At 44.8% G+C, this 20,709-nt stretch overlaps 1 protein-coding gene across 4 annotated transcripts; it reads right to left on the minus strand.

The window, feature by feature from the left end:
- Window positions 1–9,694: 9,694 nt before the first annotated feature.
- On the minus strand, window positions 9,695–15,529 carry LOC123128244 (DNA-directed RNA polymerases IV and V subunit 4). 4 transcript variants are annotated; one of them, XM_044548203.1, is made up of 10 exons: window positions 15,285–15,529; window positions 12,371–12,448; window positions 11,343–11,444; window positions 11,110–11,211; window positions 10,751–10,862; window positions 10,554–10,631; window positions 10,407–10,440; window positions 10,253–10,321; window positions 10,074–10,163; window positions 9,695–9,971 (listed from the first exon to the last, which is right to left on the minus strand). In XM_044548203.1, exons 1-9 carry the CDS (start codon window positions 15,328–15,330, stop codon window positions 10,089–10,091), a joined length of 696 nt encoding a protein of 231 aa, XP_044404138.1. In that variant the 5' UTR covers window positions 15,331–15,529; the 3' UTR covers window positions 9,695–9,971; window positions 10,074–10,088. The 4 variants fall into 4 exon arrangements, with proteins under 4 accessions (XP_044404138.1, XP_044404137.1, XP_044404136.1 ...); XM_044548202.1 differs by having other exon boundaries at window positions 11,110–11,217; XM_044548201.1 differs by lacking the exon at window positions 15,285–15,529 and adding an exon at window positions 12,648–13,343.
- Window positions 15,530–20,709: the final 5,180 nt, after the last annotated feature.

The raw sequence follows: 20,709 nt of genomic DNA on the forward strand, positions 1-20,709 counted from the left end.
TTGCCGCTCAGCTTCTTCCCTAATTGTTGTATCATCGTATTCAGGGAACCCATGGCCAGGATAGTTGTCGTCGTCCTCTTCTTCTTCATTGTCTTCCATCATAACCCCTCTTTCTCCGTGCTTGGTCCAAACATTATAGTGGGGCATGAAACCGGACTCAAACAAGTGGGCATGAATGGTTCTTGACGTAGAGTAATTGTGATCATTCTTACAGTCAGCACATGGACAAGGCATAAAACCATCCGCCCGCTTGTTTGCCTCTGCCGCAAGCAGAAAAGTATGCACGCCATTAATGAACTCGGGAGAGCATCGGTCATCGTACATCCATTGTCGGCTCATCTTCATTACACAACACCGAAAAGAACAAATTAATACAAGCTCATACATAAATTTCATACATAAAGTTCATACAACACTTAAATGCAACAAACAAATAACTCTCTAGCTAAAGAATTTAAATGCAAAAACAAATGCGATCAAGATCGCAACTAAGGTAACAATTGATCCAACAGCATAATGATACCAAGCCTCACTATGAATGGCATATTTTCTAATCTTTCTAATCTTCAAGCGCATTTTCTCCATCTTGATCTTGTGATCATCGACGACATCGATAACATGCAACTCCAAATTCATCTTCTCCCTCTCAATTCTTTTCAATTTTCTTTCAAATCCTGGTTTTCTCTTTCAACTAAATTTAACCTCTCGACAATAGGGTCGGTTGGAATTTCCGGTTCACATACCTCCTACATACAAATATCTATGTCAACTTGATGGGCATATGTCATAAACACAAAATGCAACAAATAGTTTTAAAAGAGAATATACCACATCTGAATCATAACAAGGACGAGGGCCGACGGGGACTGATATCAAAACCATGGCACTATGTATAACAAACAACGTACGGGTAAGATAATTATACGAGTAACTATATATCCAAATCACACAAACATCAATTTTTTATATAAAACATTCATGAACAAGAGGCTCACCGCAAGGTGGTGCCGGTGATGGGACGGTGCGGGCGATCGACGGTGGTTACGACGGAGATTTAGAAGGCACTAAGTAAACCACACCTACATATGCAAACTAAGTGTTATTTTTGACCTCAAATTGCATGTAAATCAAATACTAGCACATATAATTCCTCCCAAATTACTAAACTCACAAACTAATCACTATATAAAGCATTGCAAGAGCTAATCTAGCAATGAGAGATGAAAGGACAAAGTTGCTAACCTTTGTGATCATTTGAATGGATGGGGGCCTTCAAATCTTGACAAATTTTGGGCAAAATGTGTGATGAGCTCGAGAGGAAGAGGGGAAGAACAGAGAGGAGAGGGGAAATGGGAAGAACAGAGCGAGCTCGGGTGGACGAAGGGTTTATGTAGGACGACCTGGTACTAAAGGTGCTGGAGGGGCCCCAGACTGACAACATCCTGCCACCACTCACTTTAGTACCAATTCGTGGCACGAACCAGTCCTAAAGGTTCGCCATGAACCGATACTAATGAGAGCAGCCAGCTAGCCGTTGGAACCGGCACTACACATTAGTGCTGGCTCAAAATCAAACCGGCACTAATGTGCTTCACATTTGACCCTTTTTCTACTAGTGTGAAGGGACAGTTCGCCTCCGATTTCTGAGTTATCAACGGGGAAGATGAATCCCTAGGCTCCTGGCTAGAATAAGAGGTGTGCGAGGAACTGAATTTAAACTGAGAAGATGTGCCATGAAGAATTTCAGTAACTTAATTTTTTGGCTGTGTATAGTGATGCGATATTGATTGAAATTGTTGGTGTCTTTAATCCATGGTTTGATATGAATTAGTGTTAAAGCTTGATGTTTTGAATGATTAATATATTCTAGTAGATATGTAGTTAGAACTGTAATTTGATGGAAAGTGAATCAAATTGGTTGACAGAAACATTTGAAATCCCTTCCGCCGAGAATTTGTGTTGCTGCTCCTAGCAGGACCCCTTTCCCAAAATCGCGTTAGTGCATTTCAAAAGGCAGTAAAGGTGTTTGTAGAAAACCCGACTGAAAATGGTATCTCTCCAGTGCTAAGTACTACTTTTGACTCGCTGGGTGAAGCATATGATTTCTACAACTTGTATTTTTGGGAGAAGGGGTTTGGGATTAGGTATGGTATAAAAGCCAGCTCAATGTTGAGAGGAGGAAGTGTATGCAGAAAATCGTCTGCGGATGCTCAGTAAGGAACAAATTCCGCTTGGTGATGCTAGTTTACTGGATGCTGTTCCGGAGATCAACGTAATGCATGTTCATACCTTTCAGGCATCATCAGCTTGCTCGGCAACTTGGGGCAGAGCTTGATGCGGAATGTGAGCACAGCAAAAAATGTTTGATTTAAAAATATTTACTGATTACTACATGTAGAAGTAACTGGTAATTGTGTGTGTATGTTGTTGCATATGAGATGGAGAGAGCAACCCGCGCACCGACACTGAATGTGCAGACAGGTTTGATTATGGGGTTATTGACATCTTTGACAATGAAATCAAATATGAAGTTGATTTGGAAGAAAGCAATGATGAAGTTGATTCAGAAGAATGGTCTGATGATCCTAAGCATGGTAGTCTTATTGAGACAGACTGAAGGCTAAGGGAGCAAGAGTAGAAAGATGCAGAAGTCGTGAAGGTGTATCAAGAAATGTTTGATAAAAATGTTGATCTGCAAGAAGAACAAGGCCGTGAGGTTGCAATGGTGTGTTAAAAAATGTATGATCAAAATGGTAAATGTGGCTGGAAGGAAAATGAGATGATGCAAGACATTCTGGTAATGTCTTGGACACAAAGCAACTAAGCCATTTATGTTTTGCTACAGGTACTAAAGCTCAGATCGCCAATGCATCGGCAACATAAAACTTGCTTAGGAGGTTGAGCCTGCAGGTCAAGAAACAAGCCCCATGGTGGGTGGTCGTAGAGGTATGTTAGCAAACAAGTTAGATTAGAGATTGAGTGTGTCATGTGAAAGATCGTGGATGTCGCCTAGAGGGGGGTGAATAGGCGTTTTAAAATAATTACGGTTTAGGCTTGAACAAATGCGGAATAAACCTAGCGGTTAATTTGTCAAGCACAAAACCTAAAACAACTAGGCTCACCTATGTGCACCAACAACTTATGCTAAGCAAGATAAGCAACTATGTGATAGCAAGATATATGACAATAAACAATATGGCTATCACAAATTAAAGTGCATAAGTAAAGGGCTCGGGTAAGAGATAACCGAGGCACGCGGAGACGACGATGTATCCCGAAGTTCACACCCTTGCGGATGCTAATCTCCGTTTGGAGCGGTGTGGAGTCACAATGCTCCCCAAGAAGCCACTAGGGCCACCGTAATCTCCTCACGCCCTCGCACAATGCAAGATGTCGTGATTCCACTAAAGGGCCCTTGAGGGCAGTCACCGAACCCGTACAAATGGCGACCCTTGGGGGTGGTCACCGAACTCGTACACTTTGGCGACCCTTGGGGGCGGTCACCGGTAGCCGTCAAATTGCTCGGGGCGATCTCCACAACCTAATTGGAGACCCCGACGCTTGCTCGGAGCTTTAGACCACAATGATTGAGCTCCGGACACCACCAACCGTCTAGGGCGCCCAAGCACCCAAGAGGAACAAGCTCAAGGGTACCAAGCACCCAAGAGTAATAAGCTTCTCAACTTGTAACTTCCACGTATCACCGTGGAGAACTCAAACCGATGCACCAAATGCAATGACAAGGGAACACTGAGTGCCCAAGTCCTTCTCTCTCAAATCCCATCGAAGCAACTAATGCTAGGGAGGAAAATGAGAGGAAGAACAAGAAGGAGAACACCAAGAACTCCAAGATCCAAGGGGTTCCCCTCACATAGAGGAGAAAGTGATTGGTGGAAATGTGGATCTAGATCTCCTCTCTCTTTTCCCTCAAAAACTAGCAAGAATCCATGGAGGTATTGAGAGTTAGCACGCTCGAAGAAGGTCAACAATGGGGGAAGAACACGAGCTCAAAGGATAAGGTTTATTGGGGAAGAAGACCCCCTTTTATAGGAGGGGAAAAAATTGAACCGTTATGTGCTCAGCCCGCACACGAGCGGTACTACCACTCCACGAGCGGTACTACCGCTTGGGCGGAAGAAACAGGGAAAAGGAGCAACAAACATGAACCTTGGGGCGGTAGTACCGCATATAAGCGGTACTACCGCTCACCCCAGTGGTACTACCGCTGGAGGAGCAGAACACGAGACCAAAAGAGGCAGAGCAGAGTATGGCGGCAGTAATGCAGTAGCGGTACTACCGCCCGACCGGAGCGGTACTACCGCTTAGGCGGTACTACCGTGCCTTACTGCCGTGCACCTACTGCTAAACCCGACATGAAAAGAGCAGGACCCAAATTCGAGGCGGTAGAAGAGCGGCACTGCAGTGGTACTATGGCTGAGAGCTCCAAGCGGTACTACCGCTTGGGCTCGCGGTACTACCTCTGGGACCAGACAAAAGCCACTTTCAAGAAAACAAGAACTGCCATAACTTCTGCATATGAGCTCCGAATTGAGCAAACTCAAGCTTGTTGGAAACAAGACGACGAGTAGTATCAAAACAGCGAAGAAGGAGGCAGGGGAGGTATGCCTAACAAATGGAGGAGTGAAACCTCCAACAGAGAAGAACGGGCATAACCTCCAACATCGAAAACATCATAGAAGATGCAAGTGAACTCCGTTTTCGATAAACTCGAGCTTGTCATCAAGATGACCATAAGCTCCAAAACTCTCAAAGAGAACCAAACAAGAACCAAGAAAGATGATGCAAGGATGCAATGGTTTGAGCTCTCTGTGAACGATATGATCAAGCTACTCATCGAGAGCCCCCCTTGATAGTACGGAAATCGATCCTATAACCCGGACTCCCAACTACCACTATGAGACCGGTAAAATAGAAAACCTATCAGGGGCAAACCTTTGTCTTGCACATAGTCCACTTGAGCTAGATGATGACGATCTTGACTCCCTCAAGTTGGACCACCTTTCTTGATTGTGTCGGCTCGATGAAGACTAGTTGATTGCTCCCCCATACTCCACCATGGGTCAGCCACTCTTTGGCACATCTTCATAAATCCATTGTTACCATAATGAACGGCAAGCTTCAAGCATTTGATCTCTTCATGATGATCCACTTGAACTTGCACATCGCAACCTAACCCCACAAAGAACTCTCACGAAAACCATGGGTTAGCAAACAAAGCGTAATGGACAATGCTTACCATACCATGGGATTACTTGATCCCTCAGTACATATTGTATGCTTTGTGTGTTGATCAACTTGATTCATTCTTGACTTAATCTTGATCAACCTTGAATCTTTCCAATTCTCTTCATTTGGATGATATCTTGAAGGTAGACATGAATGATCACACAATCTTCTTCTTCAAGACATGCTTGCAACTCACATGACCAATCTTTGGATAATTCCTTGAATAGCACCTTGGTCGACACAAACTCTCCTTGAAACCAACACATGTACTCCAAGAAAAGCCTATGGACAAAACCTTCAAATATAACTCAAGGCAACCATTAGTCCATAGAGATTGTCATCAATTACCAAAACCAAACATGGGGGCACCGCATGTTCTTTCATCATGCCATAGGTTACAATTTTTTCAAGTAAACACTAGCACAAGTGTGAAATATGCTGACACTGATTTAACTGCTCTGTCAACTGCAGTTGTAGCTGTTCCGGTTAAGGAAGAAGCCGACGAGAGTTGCCATCGCTTGCAGGCAAATATCGGAGGTTAGGCGGACCGAAAAATTGTTGGAACATGCAACAAAACTTTTAAAATGTGTTTTTGGATTGCAGTTTGAATATTTACTACAAACAACTCTGCTTTGTAGGACATGCGTACATTAGTGGTGCATCCCCGACAAGGAACACGAGTTCCATGAAGGGGCCTTGGAGACGGAAAGGGAAGAAGAAGTCGAACAGAGGATCAAAGAGGAAGCAGAAGGTGTGGTTCTCCAACATTGTGGAGACCATATGCCTATCAGATTCCACTGAGAGCGAAGACAGTTCTAGTGATGATGGAACACATCAAGCGGGCATGTCGATGAGTTCATACATCTTCCTGGTAGCAACAATAGATGGTTTTGATACATCAGTGGCAAATGACATTATGTCGGCGAGTTCAATTAGGGTGGAAGAGCCACGGACAGCCATGTCAAGAAGTCCAACAAGCACTGGCGATGGTACAGGCCTCCATGATGTCAGTAACAACCATGTTTCTATAAGGAATACTTTTCTATTAGATAGTACTCACTCCGTCCCATGTTAATGTTTTGCAATTTTAGTTGTTGCTCCACACACATGTGCAAGGAAGTTCTGTGCGAGGAAGAAGCTAAGGAAGTCATGGCCGCCAATCTAGTTTCTTGCGGCGCGGTTGGAGAGGAGAAGAACATCAAGATGCAGGCAGACGCGGACGTCTGCAATCCCACTTCGTCCATGCTGCAAAAAACAGGTAAACAGCCTCGCGGATGAGAGCCACGGGATTTAAGTTGGTTTGACAAACTTGTCCTGCCTGGTGTGCTAGGCCTGCCTAGCCTGCGAGGAGAGAGCACAATTAAGTGAATAAGTTGGCAGCTGATAGAGCAAGCCACCGCCGTTCCTCACGGCCGGGTCAGCGTCTCGCTCATCCCTGCTAGCGCCACCCCTGTTTCTCGCTCGTCCCCGTGTGCACTGTCTGTCTCCGCTGGCGCCGCCCCTACTACCTACTCGCAGCCACCCGTGGATCAAGATGCCAAGTGTTGCGGTGGATGAGCACAAGAATGCAGCAGAGGAGGAGAAGAATCCTGCGTGGGAGGGTGAGGAGGACAAGAATCCGGCGAGAAAGGAGGTGCGGGTACAGGTTTGATCCTCTCTTCCACCTATGCTTAATGTGATCTATGTATTTAGCTGTGGGATTTACTACTAACTTTTTCCTGAGATTGCACATATCAGTGAATTAAATATGAAGTATCTTCATTTGTACTGCCTTCTGGTCCATTGTGATGTGCCTAGTTCATTCCAAGTAGTGATGACTGATGATTGCCTACGTACTGTTGGGTTAGTAGGTGGAATCAGTGAGAAATGATGGATGAACAGTGTGTATGTGCATAAATATGTGACTAAGATTGGGTTCCAGCTCCCAAGTTATTGTTGATAGATGAACTTGGACTGAATGGGGTGCTGTTACTACCGATGAACAATGTTGTTAGTTAATCTTTTATTATATGCACTAGTAGGAGATACTACTGAACTTAAGCGAAAGATGTTCCTGTTGATGAGGGAATCTTTTCTGGTCCAAGTGTATTGCAAATACAAGAGGCATCTTAAGATTTGTTTGTGTTGTTTGCTGCCCTGATTCTTTCAAATGTGAATTATGTGTGTTTTGTTTCCTCTGTTTTCTTGATGGGGAGCATGTTCTCGAGTAGTATAATTTTTGCCCCGTGGTCTGAACAGTTCAGGGGAAGCAGCTGGCATTAGAAAGACTACTAATGTGGACACAACAAGTATGAAGTAACTGAAGCAGATAGAAGAACATTAACCAGACCTAGCCAAGATAGTGTGTTAGTGGGTTTCATTGGGTGTAAATAGTTAACTGTTGTGGTTGATGCTGTCAACTTTAAGGCTGCAATTTCTATTTTTGGGTTTGTGTGACAAACAAAACGATGTTGCTTGCTGAGAAAATTCATATCCATATCCCTTTGTCCTTGAGTTTTTTTGTTGATGATGCGTGCATGTTATATATTACGTGGCAGCAGCATCAGCGTGACAGTCAGCATTAGCATTGCAGGCATTCTGGACAGCTCAGTGGCAGACGAGGGCAGCCGCTAATCATGCAATTAATGGTCGCGGACTCTGGCCGACGCCCCGCAGACGGCAGAGAAGATCTGGAAGAGGGTGGATGTGGATGTCTACCGTTAGTGGGACCAGGCCTGAGCCGTGGCCCATAACTCGCACGGCCGGCTGAGCCGATTAGCTTGGGACATGACTGTGGCATTAAATGCAGTAGATAGATGGGACCTGACGCGGAGATAGGATGGGTATGCTATTCGCAATACACAAGAATATACATGGGTGGTTGTGAATCTTGGGGCCAATGAAGGACTGAGATATGTAGTGCATCTGAGCTCAAGCTCAGAATAGCTCTTTCGTCGGCTTACTCACAACATAGGTTACAAAGAAAACACTCATTTTTTTCCTTGCGGCCCAATTGAAAGAAAAAAAAAGATGCGGAGTAGGCCCCTTGGCTGACGCAAGGGACTGACTCCCTATGTCCCAATCGAGGGGTGGGGGGGGTGGGGGCGGGGGATGAGGAACAGGCCCTTAACTGGCCAGTTTGAAGGCCCAACCTAAAAATTTATTTATGCATGGATGGACAAAATTTTTAATACCACGTCAGATAGGTACGAAAGAAAATAATTCCATATGATGGACAGACCAAAAGTTTAGAGAAACGCACCTCCCTTTTATTATTATTATTATATCGGGAAAAGCCCATGAATTGCAACGGGTATAAAATAAATCTAAGAGTTTGTGTGGTATTTGAGAGTTACATATCATGGTGAAATACTAAGTTTTTTCAATCAAATTGGTTGTAAAATCCATAAGGATCCACTTTACGAAGATCCCATTGTGTTTCAAAAGCTCGTAATCTTCTTCTCTGCTAATAAAACCTACTCCTTCAACTCTCTCTAAAGAAATTGGATTATGTGTAATAAGTTGTTGATATTCAACAACCCTGTGTAAAAAAAATAAAAAGTTGCACGGTATACACCACGCCGTTTTTGTAGTCTTCGAGGGTTTATGCAGTGCTAGTACTAGCAAAGCAGTTTCCTTCCAGAAGAAAGAAAAGAACTAAAAATTAGAACCAAGGATATTCAATAGTTTTAGACAGCAGATTCCCATAGAAAAAATATCAAAAACTGAAACAAACAACTATTTGAAATCAGCTTTGCTAGTGAAGCTAAATCTAGATCCGAGCCATTTTCAATGCAATTGGCTGAAGCATGTCCAGACATACTTCAATGGCAATCGACGGGCTATTCAAAGCCAGTTGAAACTGAAACAAACAGGTTAGAGAAAGGAATCAAACTCAATGCAAAACTAGGAAAACAGGGATGTCTTCAAAGGGGAATTTGCTTAGCGGTTCAAATGGCCCTGTGCACGCCCAAGCAAACTTTGATCACCTATCAGTCTCTGCAAGCAGCAGATATATCTAAAGGTACCAGGAAAAAAAAGCAAGTGAAGGGTAAAAAATAAAACCTATGTAGTAAACAAAATAGGTTTTATGTTGGATTCCTAAGAACAAACTGCTTAGCTAAGGGTTGCTTTGATGTATAGGATTCTCAAAACACAGGAATAGATAACAAAGCTACAGGAATAACAACGTGTAGAACATTCCTAGGGATCTAAATCCTCAGTCCTATAAGATTCCTTTGAATCAAAGGAGCCCTAAAACTCCTGAAACTACAAATTTAAATCAAATGGGTTTTATGTAGGATTGCTAATCGTTCTAGCTAAAACCGATAAACCTACAAATGCATTCTGCCCTACCAGAGCTGCCGTCTACAGAAAACCCAAACTAGAAGTAAAAAGCTGCACCCAGAAGAGATGCGACTCACAGAGAAGTAAACAGACAAGCAGAAATGCAGAAACACACAGCCCGCAACAACAATATTCCTCGCTCAGGCGTGCCAGACCATCGGGCATAACTTGGCAATTCAGAGTACATCACCTCAACAACTAGCTAAACCGGCAGCTAGACACAAGCTAGTTTCCAAAAGTCAAAGTTCAACCAGCCAGACCTAGAACTGGCACACAGGTGCACAGCACGGTTTACATACACACAACTTGATTTCGGCCCTCGAAAGAAAGAGCTCGATTTTGGTGAACAACCATACACCACAGAGACCCCCGTTACGGATCCTTCATTGCCCGATCAGCTGCATATATGGTTAAGATTAAGACCCATTCAGAAATTTAAATCATAAAGAAAGGCGAGCGATCAGGAAGAGGTGTGGTTCAAAGATTTGCCCCAGGATTACCTGTGTAGCTGAGGTTCACTTGGAGACTTTTATGTTAGCGAGGGCAGCAAGAGCCTCCACGATCTTGCCTTCATTGATGGACCTAGTAGCCTGTGCAGAGAAATTTGGATTTTGCAGGACTGAGTTCCTGGTAAAATATGAAATGGCATATATCCCAAATGTCAGCAAAAGACACTGACCTTGAGAGACGGTATCAGTGCATAAACCTCTTCGATGGTCTCAGGCCCAATGTTCGCTATCATGCATATCTGTTACAGGTACAACAAACCATTTTATGTTTGAGATGAGGGAAATGAGATACAAGAAGGTGAGAGGAAAAGAAGGCTTACGAACCTCGCCATCATTAACACCATAGTCTTTAAGAGGTCTGCAGCTACGAGTCAAGGAAAATAACTACAAAGTGGTTGCTTGGCGAAACAATTTGACTGCGTAACCACAATGCAATCTCTAATATTAGTTCTTAACCAAAACAAAGGATACTCCAGAATTTCTTTCACCGACTTCGCAGAGGTGAAGTGATTTCCTTCTTTTGCATATTGAAAGGCCTTGTCAAACGACCTGCCGGAGCAAGAAGAAAAGATTAAACATGGAGTCACACAAGCTAACAGACTGGAACACCACATAAACAATCATTAGCGGAACATAATAACAGAATTAAAACAAGAGATATTCCTTACTCGGGAATTTTTATAGTCGGATCCTCTGATAAGATAGCCATATGTCCTTGAATTTTCTGCAACATTTCTGCTGCTTCACAGTTCGATAACAATATAGAATTTGGAGGCATATCTGCAACCAATTGTTATGCGGGAATCAGCTTGCCTTTTTTATGTTTAGACAGAAGGGGCGTTTGAAAATCATAATATAAGATGTGTGCCCGTTTCAAATGATGTAAAACTAACAATCTCATTATACGGAACTTCTCAAGTAAAGAGCCTACTGAAATTCCATAAACTACCGAACTTTAACTACTATTAAGGTTACTATGAAATAAGCTTCTAGAAAAATAGAGGATATTTCAACGGAAGGAACTGACCAAGCTGAAGCTTTAGTTCTGCATCAGACATTGCAGGCTTTGCATTTGATGCGGAGCCCTTCCCGCCTTTCCCAGCACTAAATGCCTTCCCTCCTTTGCTACCTTCTCCTATGAGAACATAATACATGAAAGACACAGAAAGACAATCTATTATGTAACTAGAACTTTCAGTTTTATCGGCAACTCTTGAATGGATGAATGTATAGCAAAAGTACAAAACGATGCATCCATACCATTAGAAAAGGATGAAGCCTTTCCACCAGTTTTTAGGCTATCAGATGAAGCTTTCCCATTTGACTTGGAGTGTGTGGGGGGAGCCTCTTCTTCGAAAAAATCTAAATACAGGCAGTGATATATGAGTTTCTTGTATATTTCCAACTATATATCAATACAGTATTCACATTGACTTAATCGGTTTCATTCAACTATCCGGTAAATTTTAGTGCTTATTTATGTACTGTGATCAGATATCCTGCCCTATCAAATACTGCAATAGTTACAATGTAAGCAGCTCAATGATTACCATTTGGTATGCACAGCCATAAATTGGTGAAACAAAACAACAGTGTCTTGCCTTCAACTACAAACGATATGAAGTGTCCTTTCACACTCAATGTAATGGTAAATAACATCAACTATGAGCAAATAGTCAACGAATCATCTGCAAATAAAACCAAAGGGGAACCACAAACATGGTATATAATTCTATTCCGACATTTTTTTCTGTAGTATTTGATCAATCCTATGAAGGCTGCCAAGACAAGTATTTGGAGAGTGTAGAAGGTTGTGGGACTATTCTAGTTAAATCATTTTTTAATCTTTACTGGAACAAAAAGTATCATTTCAAGTTTTCAACAGTAAAGTTTACTACCTTCTTGCTAAAGATGCCCTAAGCCCTAGGGTAGCAGGGTACAACCATACAAATAGAATTTTCTTGACAGTGATAAATAAAACACAATGATCATATCAGACAGATAGCTCGTAACGTGCTAGCAGACACAAGTGATATTCTTTAATTCTTATAACAAAAGCAAATACCAAAGGATTTTCTCATGGAGCAGAGCTGTGATAAGTGTAGTAAAACTAGATTTAAGTAGAACAGCAGTGTGAACACATGGGACTTGGCATGCCCAGACCAAGTAGCCAGACATAAAACATATCATAAGAAGGATAATGTGAGTTGAAAATAAAAAGGATTTAGTCCAATAAATAAACTGTTGCCTGGAAAATGTTTAATGACAAGATTGGGCAATATTATTACCATCAGAATCAGAATCAGAATCGGAATCAGAAAGGTGAATAACATCATTAGAATTGTTCTGCCTTCCGTTCGGTGCTCCTGCAAAAATAAAACAGGTAAGAAATATGTCAAACTCTAAACTTGCCTTCGAAAGCTCAACTTCTCAAAAAACACAGCATTCATTTTTATGAAGCTGTAAAATCATCAATCATCATATAGCAGGATCACACAACTGAACAACAAAAAAACATACCATAAAAGCCTTAGATTAAAAAACTTCCCTGTCAGACATAAATACCTTTATTCTGTTCAGGTTTGGCACCTGCAACGGTGCGGGGGTTGTCGCTCCGGTTTGGCATGGTAAAGGATATTACTGGGCGGGGCATGGAATGTCGAATATCCTGCGCGTTCTGATGGTAGCGGCCGTGCGAAGCCGCGCTGGGGTTGGCGCTCAGGTTCAGGTTTGTGTTTGGGTTAAGTGTGTGGATGGAGTTGCCTGAGCTGGCCATGGGAGATTGGCGATCCTGCAGGCGGCCCAAGGCGGCTCTGAGGTTAACACTCAGGTTCAGGTCTTGCCTGTAGGAGTTGAGGTATCGGAGATCCTGCGGGTAGTGAAGGTAGCTGCCGGGCAAGGCGGCGCTAGGGTTTGCATTTAGATCTGGAGTGGAGAAGTAGCGGTGCATGGGGAAGGAGATGGCTGGGCGGTGCATGGGGAAGGAGATGGGTGGGCGGGGCATAGGGGGATGAAGATCCTGCGTGTGGTGGAGGTAGGGGCCGCCGTGAAAGGGAGAGGTGGCCGAGGGGTGGGAGTAAGGGCTGAACGGCGGCGGCGGGCCGATGGCGGCAGGGAACGTGGGCGCAGCGGTAGGAGGCGAACCGAAGAGAATACCCATGTCGGAGGGAAGATCGGGGTTGTTAGTGTTCGGATTAGGGTTAAGGTTTCTGGCTGGAGGCGCCATGGGAGGCGGCGGCGGAGTAGATCTGAAGAAGAGGGGAAGAGGAGGAAAGTTGGAGGTGGGATGAACCGGAAATGGAGGTCAATAACTCAATATATAGGCGGTGGTTGTTTTGTTGCTGTCGTGCCCCGCAATTTCACTTTATTTGCGCCCCGCAATTTCACTTTAATTGTGCCCCGCAATTTCACTTTATTTTGACTTAAGCCTCTCAGTTCCAAACAAGTTGCGGTAGGCTAGAGTTGAAACCGATAAGATCTCGAAACCAAGTCATGGTTCTGCCACATGGATAGCTAACTTCCACGCACCCATGCCCATGGCTAGTTCTTTGGTGATAGTGCTGCTAAATATTGCTATTTAAAATTAATTCCAAAACACACAGTACAATATGCAGACTTGATACATGTACATCACTCCATTCCACGCATTTCAACAAGACAACAAGGTTGTGGTGTGTGTTACTAAGATGCTGCGAAATAGATAACCTATTACTTCAAATAAGCAAGGGATAAATCATCATGTTCTCTAAAGTAGTATATTCTTGAGAGAGAATTTACGGCATGTCGTAAGCCGTTCTAACACAGGTACGAAAAAACGCTAACTATCACAGAACCACGAGCATATCACACATGTGATATTTCAGAATAGGCATATACCTCAGCTTCTAGTTTAGTTCTACATTTGATACAAGGATTTTCCTTCACCAAAATAGTGAAGGTTGGATTGACTAAGGGGCTGCTTGGTTCCCAGCCACACTTTGCCACATATCAAGTTAGGCAAGTTTGACCAGGTTAGGTGTGTGTTTGGTTCTAGCCACACCTAAGGCAAGATTCTTTTTGTTCAATATAAGTCCACATGTCATACACACAAAAAGTGTGGCAAAATTCCCTTGGGCAATCCAAAGTGAGGCTAAGAATTTGAGCACCTAAGCTAAGGCAGTTAGTTACCAACCAAACATGCCCTACATTGACAGCTGGCCTTCCTCTGCAGAGCAGGAAAAAAAAAGAGAACACACCAAGATGCTCAAGCATGGAATTTAAATATACAGACCAAGCTTATGTGCTTAACTGCACCAAAATCAACAAAAATTCTTCCAAGGAACGCATGCAAGACATATCCACGGATATTCACTCTCTTGTTGAAGGGAAGGACCATTCGTTAGACTAAAACCCTTAGGAATCGCTAAATTTAGCAATGCACTTGTGCATAAACACAAATAATCCATTTAGTGTTACCTTATTCACAGGCAAGCAGACCCAAAACCTATTAGGCTGCTAGTGATTCGACAATGCCCAGCAGCGTTTAATGCATCGTCATTTTGAGCAAGCTGTGTCACGATCAACTCAATTATCTACTTTTCCAGCTTTCCTTGAGACACCAAATTATAAGAACCCACCCACACCACATATGAATGTGACACAACCAGTAGGAAAGTTGTTAAAGATTAATTTGGTAACAAATATTAGCCAGATGTATTTCTACAAGCGCACATAACAGATAACCCAATCCAATTCTACGATCCAAAGGGCATTGTCAGGAAAAAAAATCTTAAGGACTGGAACCCTTCTCAAAAGTCCTACAGTCGAAAGAGGCCCTGAACAAACAGCTCTGTTTTGTCGTGGATATATCACACCCATAACAAAATCCGATTAAAACAACATAATAAGCAACCAAATCATAAGCCCTCGCACCGATCAAATTGGATCTAAATCTTCTCCGATAGCCAAAATTCATATCCTTCCGATGCCCACCCGCCAGGGCACCAGTACCGTGACAACAAAACCCTCGGCGTTCTGTAAACCCTAATCCATGGCCATTCGCATCGGATCCTACTCGATAGACGCGAAGATCCCCGCATCCACCGGGTTTTATCCGGTGAATGTCGCGTTGGTCGAGGATTGAGACGACATCGACGCAAAAAAAAAAAAAAAAAAAACAGGGAAACAGGGGATAAAACGAAAGGGGGGGTGAACGGGGATCACCTGACTTGGACGGGGGGTAGGACCCTTTCCCTCCCCTGTTCGCCATTGCGGAGGAGAAGGCGGTGGTGATCAGGAGGCGCCTGCCGGAGTCGGTCGCGTCGCTCTCCACACCGACGCCGCACGCGCCCCGCAGCTCACTGCTCGCTGTCGTTGGCGAGGAGACGGAGAGTGAGAGTGCGGCTGCCTCTGCCAGGATGTATTGACGGGTTTATAAAGTTGGGCTGGGGAGATGCTCTGCAGACGGGCTCTGGACTCGGATGGACTATGGGGCCCATTGAGTCAATGTTATGCAGTCCGGCAGGAGGGAGTCTAAAAAAAATCCTCAAAAAAAATCCCTAAAAAAGGTACAAAATACAACTTCTAAAATATAATACAAACTACAACCATGCTCGGATACATGATGATGCAAGCGCCACCGACCGGAGGATCCGTAGCGCCTCATCGAAGACCCATTCCCTCCACACCCCTCCCTCTCATCAAGCTCACCGGTACGGTAATTTCCAACAAATCGCCCCTTTAGAACCACACAAAAAAATACCACGACAACGAGGAAAAAAGGTGTGTGCATAGGGGTCATGGACTTACTAGAAGCTGTAGGGGCAGGAGTGCGACTTGGGGTTGCACGATCAATCGATGGATTAGGGGATCTCTCTCATTGAAGCAAACAAAAAAGGGAAGAGAGAGTGTGAGAGCATCTACAACCTCAAGTACCGAAATATGTCCGCGTGCGCGTTTGCAACAGTGCCCGGTCAGCATGTAAAAATTTGATTCCATAATTGGATACCTCATTTTAAAATTATCAAATCCATACAACGTCAAATTAATCTAAATTTTTGCTGGCAACCATCCTTATTGTTCCGGTCGTGTCCATGCCCGGCGACCGGCTGGGCCCCTTGAAGTGAAGGTGCGATCGCCGATGAGGTAGAGTAGGACATGGGACGCTCACGGGACTCGAGGCGTCGTCGTCTCCCATGGCATGTTCTTCCTCGTCGGAGTCTGCGGCCTGTCTGTCGCCAGTGGACGAGAGGTCGATGATGGATTTGGCGGGCGGGCGGGCAGGCCCAGCAGTGTGCAATTCCACCTTCGCGGTCTGGGTCGTGAGAGCTTCTGCGGCCATCTGCGCTTGGTGCCTTGCACGGCGGGCACGCCTCGCGTCCGCAGCCAGGAATGTCCATAGCGTGCTTGCCATACACCATACCGGCGTTGACCTCTGGCTCGGAGCCCGACCCCGCGGGGACGGCGCGCCATCAAATGGGTTGCGGAGGTCAGGCTAGCAATGGGGATTACCCAAGCAGGCATTAGACTCCCATCCCCTCCCCGCGACAACCCTCCCATGCCCGTCCCCATCCCCATAGCCACTTGCGGGGATAAAAAGTTTCTCATCCCCATCCTCGTTGTTTTCTTTATCCCCGTAGGAAACCAAACACACAATCAGCAACAACCTTTGATAGAAATAGAAAAAATAGCATTTCAACACAATAAATAATATGTTGTGGCTAGGTTAGGAGTTTCTTAGGGCTTTTTGGACCAAAGGGGCGGGATGGGTGGAAGTTTGAGTGGAGCGGAGTGGAATGCGGCTAGGTTTCTTCTGGAATGCATATATGGTTGAATATATGCGGGTCGGGTAGGCCATTGTGGGCCGGATCCGACATGGCGGGCACGTTCGGGCGTCCCCATATCGATCGCAAATATGGATACGGGGGTTGTCAGCCAGGCCGGGCGTTTGCGTTTCGGGCGTCCGGTTGGGTGGCAATTTCGCGTCCAGGTAGTGATCGGGCAGGCCATTCGAGCTTTTAGGGTGGATATGGAGCGTGCGGTTGTAGATGATAGGATAAGAAAATGTACTTGCTACAGAGGAGAGAGGCGAGTCATGACGTTTTGTGGGTCATGTGATATGTGCGTACGTGTTCTTATTAGAATTTCCCTTTGTAGTTTAATACAATTATTTGTGATGTACATAATGAGAATTTTGCTGAAAACCCCTGTGATGTACTTTCTCTGTTTATAAATATAAAATGTTCTACTTACTCCGATCCATATTATTTATCGTTGTTTTAGTAGTGTGGGAGTAGCTTTTCTCTGATTCAGATGTATATAAACACATTTTAATGCATTTGTTCTCGTTATGGTTAGTGTATGGTTCATATTGAAATATTCAAAACTTTTATACTTGTGAATGGAGGGAGGAGTTAAGAAAGGGATGATGTATGAAGATCTTTTTTTTACAAAAGGAGGATGACCCCGGCATCTGCATCTGGGCGATGCATACGGCCACTTTATTAATTATTCTCGCAAGACCTTATAAAGCCATACAACAGTAAGACTAAGAGCATCTCCAGCCGTTGGCTCCCCAGGGGCGCCTAAAATCGCCGCCTGGGGGTGAGCCGACGCAAAAAATCGGCCTGGGGACGAGTTGGTCCCCAGCCGCCCACCTCAGGGCCGCCCCAGACGCGTTCAAAAAAGGCAAAAATATAGCAAATTTCGGCAAATTTCTGCATATATTACATAATAGTCGCGGATTTTTATTACATAATATATCTAATTAAAAAAGAAACTGGCTGAACGCGGAGTAGTCGCCGTCGTCGCCGCCATCCTCGCCGCCGTCGTCGTCATCGGGCTTCTCCTCCTTGACATGACCGTCCCTGGTGGACCCCTGACCGGCGTCGCCAACGCGGACTGGTGGCGGCGACGCGTCGTCGTCGTCGCTGTCCTCGGCGACAATGACGCCTCCTTCGTCGCGGCCCGGCGGCGCTGCGCAAATCGCTGCAGGGCGGCGCACTGGCGCTCCCTCGCCATCTTCAGGGAGTCCGCGCGCGCCCATTCCAGGGCCGCGTTGTCGTCGAGCTCGACGTCGCCGCCGTGCTCCGTCTTCACCGCAGGGAGGAGGCCCGGCTCCATCTTCACCGGCGCGAGCCCCGACTCCGTCTTGGGCTTGACGAAGCGCGGAGGAGGAGCCGACGAGGAGGCGCGCCGGCCTCCTTGTTTGATGACGATGTCGGCACTGCGAGTGCACCGGTCGAGCGGCTTCTCCGCCGCGGGCTCGGCCTTGACGTCGAGCAGCGCCGGTGAAAGGGCATGTAGCCCCTAAGTGTGGTTTTGGTAATTACATGACAATCTCTATGGACTAATGTTTCTCAATGAGATATATTTGAAGGTTTTGTCCATAGATGGTGCCTCAAGGATATTGGATAGAATCAAGGATGAAGTCCATATATATGAAGATAGTGCCTCAAGGATATTGGATGGAATCAAGGACGAAGTCCATATATATGAAGATATATTTGTTGTATGCTTTGGAGTTAAATGACAATTCCTATGGAGCATCAAGTGCATTGAATCTTATATGAAGATATGTTCTATAGTGATGTTTGAAGTGCGTTGGGTTGTTTTGTGAAGTCTGCCATCAAAGCATCTGAAGAAGTCATCATGGTATCCTTCTTTGGATACCCCTTACACACGGGCTTGTACCATGCGCATGGGGTCGAGCGTCAACTCTCTGGATACCCCGTGATCATGAGGCCTAGGTATTGGCTCTCGAGATCCCATATCCAGTGAGGTTTCAAGTTGGTCTTCGAGTACTTCTATTGAATCCATCAAGATTGATTTCTATGCCTAATCTAATTATGTTCATGGTGGAGTTCATTGGAGGATGTCAAAGACTGCCATATTTGGGCTTTTAAGGATCAAGGGCTTGAGAGAATAATCAAAGAGAAGAATTCAAGTTATGGTTTCAAGATAAGATCATGGTGAGCTCATGTGTTGGGTTTAGGTTGATCAAGTCTTGAAGCAACCAACTAGAGTGAAAAATTGATTGTGCCTCTCAAGATATTATGATGGTGGACTTTTAAGGATCAAGGGTTTGAGAGAATAATCAAGAGAATAACTCAAGTTATGATTCAAGACCAGATCATGGTGAGCTCACGTGTTGGGTTTCAGTTGATCAAGTCTTAAAGCAAGCAACTAAAGTGAAGAATTCATTATGCCTCTCAAGAGATTGTGATGGAGTTTTTAGAAGGGCAAGTGGTGATCAAGATGATATTCATAGTGGAACTTGATATGGTCATGAAAGAGTCTTTGGTGATATTTTCTTGAAGCAATGAAGGGAAATGAAGAGTTCATTGTGGCTTTCAAGAAACCAAGATGGAGCTTGGACTAAAGATGTTGGTTGACCAAGATGAAGCTCGAAGATTATATCTAGGTGGTCAACTCTCAAAGCGCAAACATTGTACCACGTGGGATCAAGTGATCTAGTGGTATGGTAAGTAATTGTGAATTGTGCTTTGTTACTTAACCCATACTATGTGTTTGTTATGTCTATGTGGATTAGGTGTTTCTCATGGGCTTGCATCAAAAGGAAAGATCTCAAGTAGCCTATGTGTGGATGACATCAAGTGGTGATGGTCATCGGGTTCGAGGAGTCCAGGTGCAAGATGAGAAGCCAGAGGTTATATTCTTTGAAGCTTGCGGTCCACATCATGATAATGCTCATGTGAAGATGGGCTTAAGTTAAGGCTTCCCTCATTGCAATATGAGGAAGCTGTTGGGTTTCGTAGTAATTTCAAAAAAATTCCTACGCACACGCAAGATCATGTGATGCATAGCAACGAGAGGGGAGAGTGTTGTCTACGTACCCAACGCAGACCGACTGCGGAAGCACTGACACAACATAGAGGAAGTAGTCGTACGTCTTCATGATCCAACCGATCAAGCACCGAAACTACGGCACCTCCGAGTTCGAGCACACGTTGAGCTCGATAACGATCCCCGGACTCCGATCCAGCAAAGTGTCGGGGAAGAGTTCCATCAGCACGATGGCGTGGTGACGATCTTGATGCACTACAGCAGCAGGGCTTCGCCTAAACTCCGCTACAGTATTATCGAGGAATATGGTGGCAGGGGGCACTGCACACGGCTAATGAATAGATCACGTGGATCAACTTGTGTCTTTCTGGGGTGCCTCTGCCTCAGTATATAAAGGACTAGAGGGGGGAGGCTGGCCGGCCATAGGAGGGGCGCCAGGAGAGTCCTACTCCCTCTGGGAGTAGGATTCCCCCCCCCCAATCCTAGTTGGAATAGGATTCGCGGAGGGGGAAAAGAGAGAGAGGGGGCCGGCCACCTCTCCTAGTCCTAATAGGACTAGGGGAAGGGGGAGGCGCACAGCCCATGTAGGGCTGCCTCTTCTCTTTTCCACTAAGGCCCATCATGGCCCATTTAGCTCCCAGGGGGTTCCGGTAACCTTCCCGGTACTCCGGTAAAATCCCGATTTCACCCGGAACACTTCCGATATCCAAACATAGGCTTCCAATATATCAATCTTTATGTCTCGACCATTTCGAGACTCCTCGTCATGCCCGTGATCACATCCGGGACTCCGAACAACCTTCGGTACATCAAAATGCATAAACTCATAATATAACTGTCATCG

The sequence above is a fragment of the Triticum aestivum genome, chromosome 6A (assembly GCF_018294505.1).
Source record: "Triticum aestivum cultivar Chinese Spring chromosome 6A, IWGSC CS RefSeq v2.1, whole genome shotgun sequence".
NCBI lineage: Eukaryota > Viridiplantae > Streptophyta > Magnoliopsida > Poales > Poaceae > Triticum > Triticum aestivum.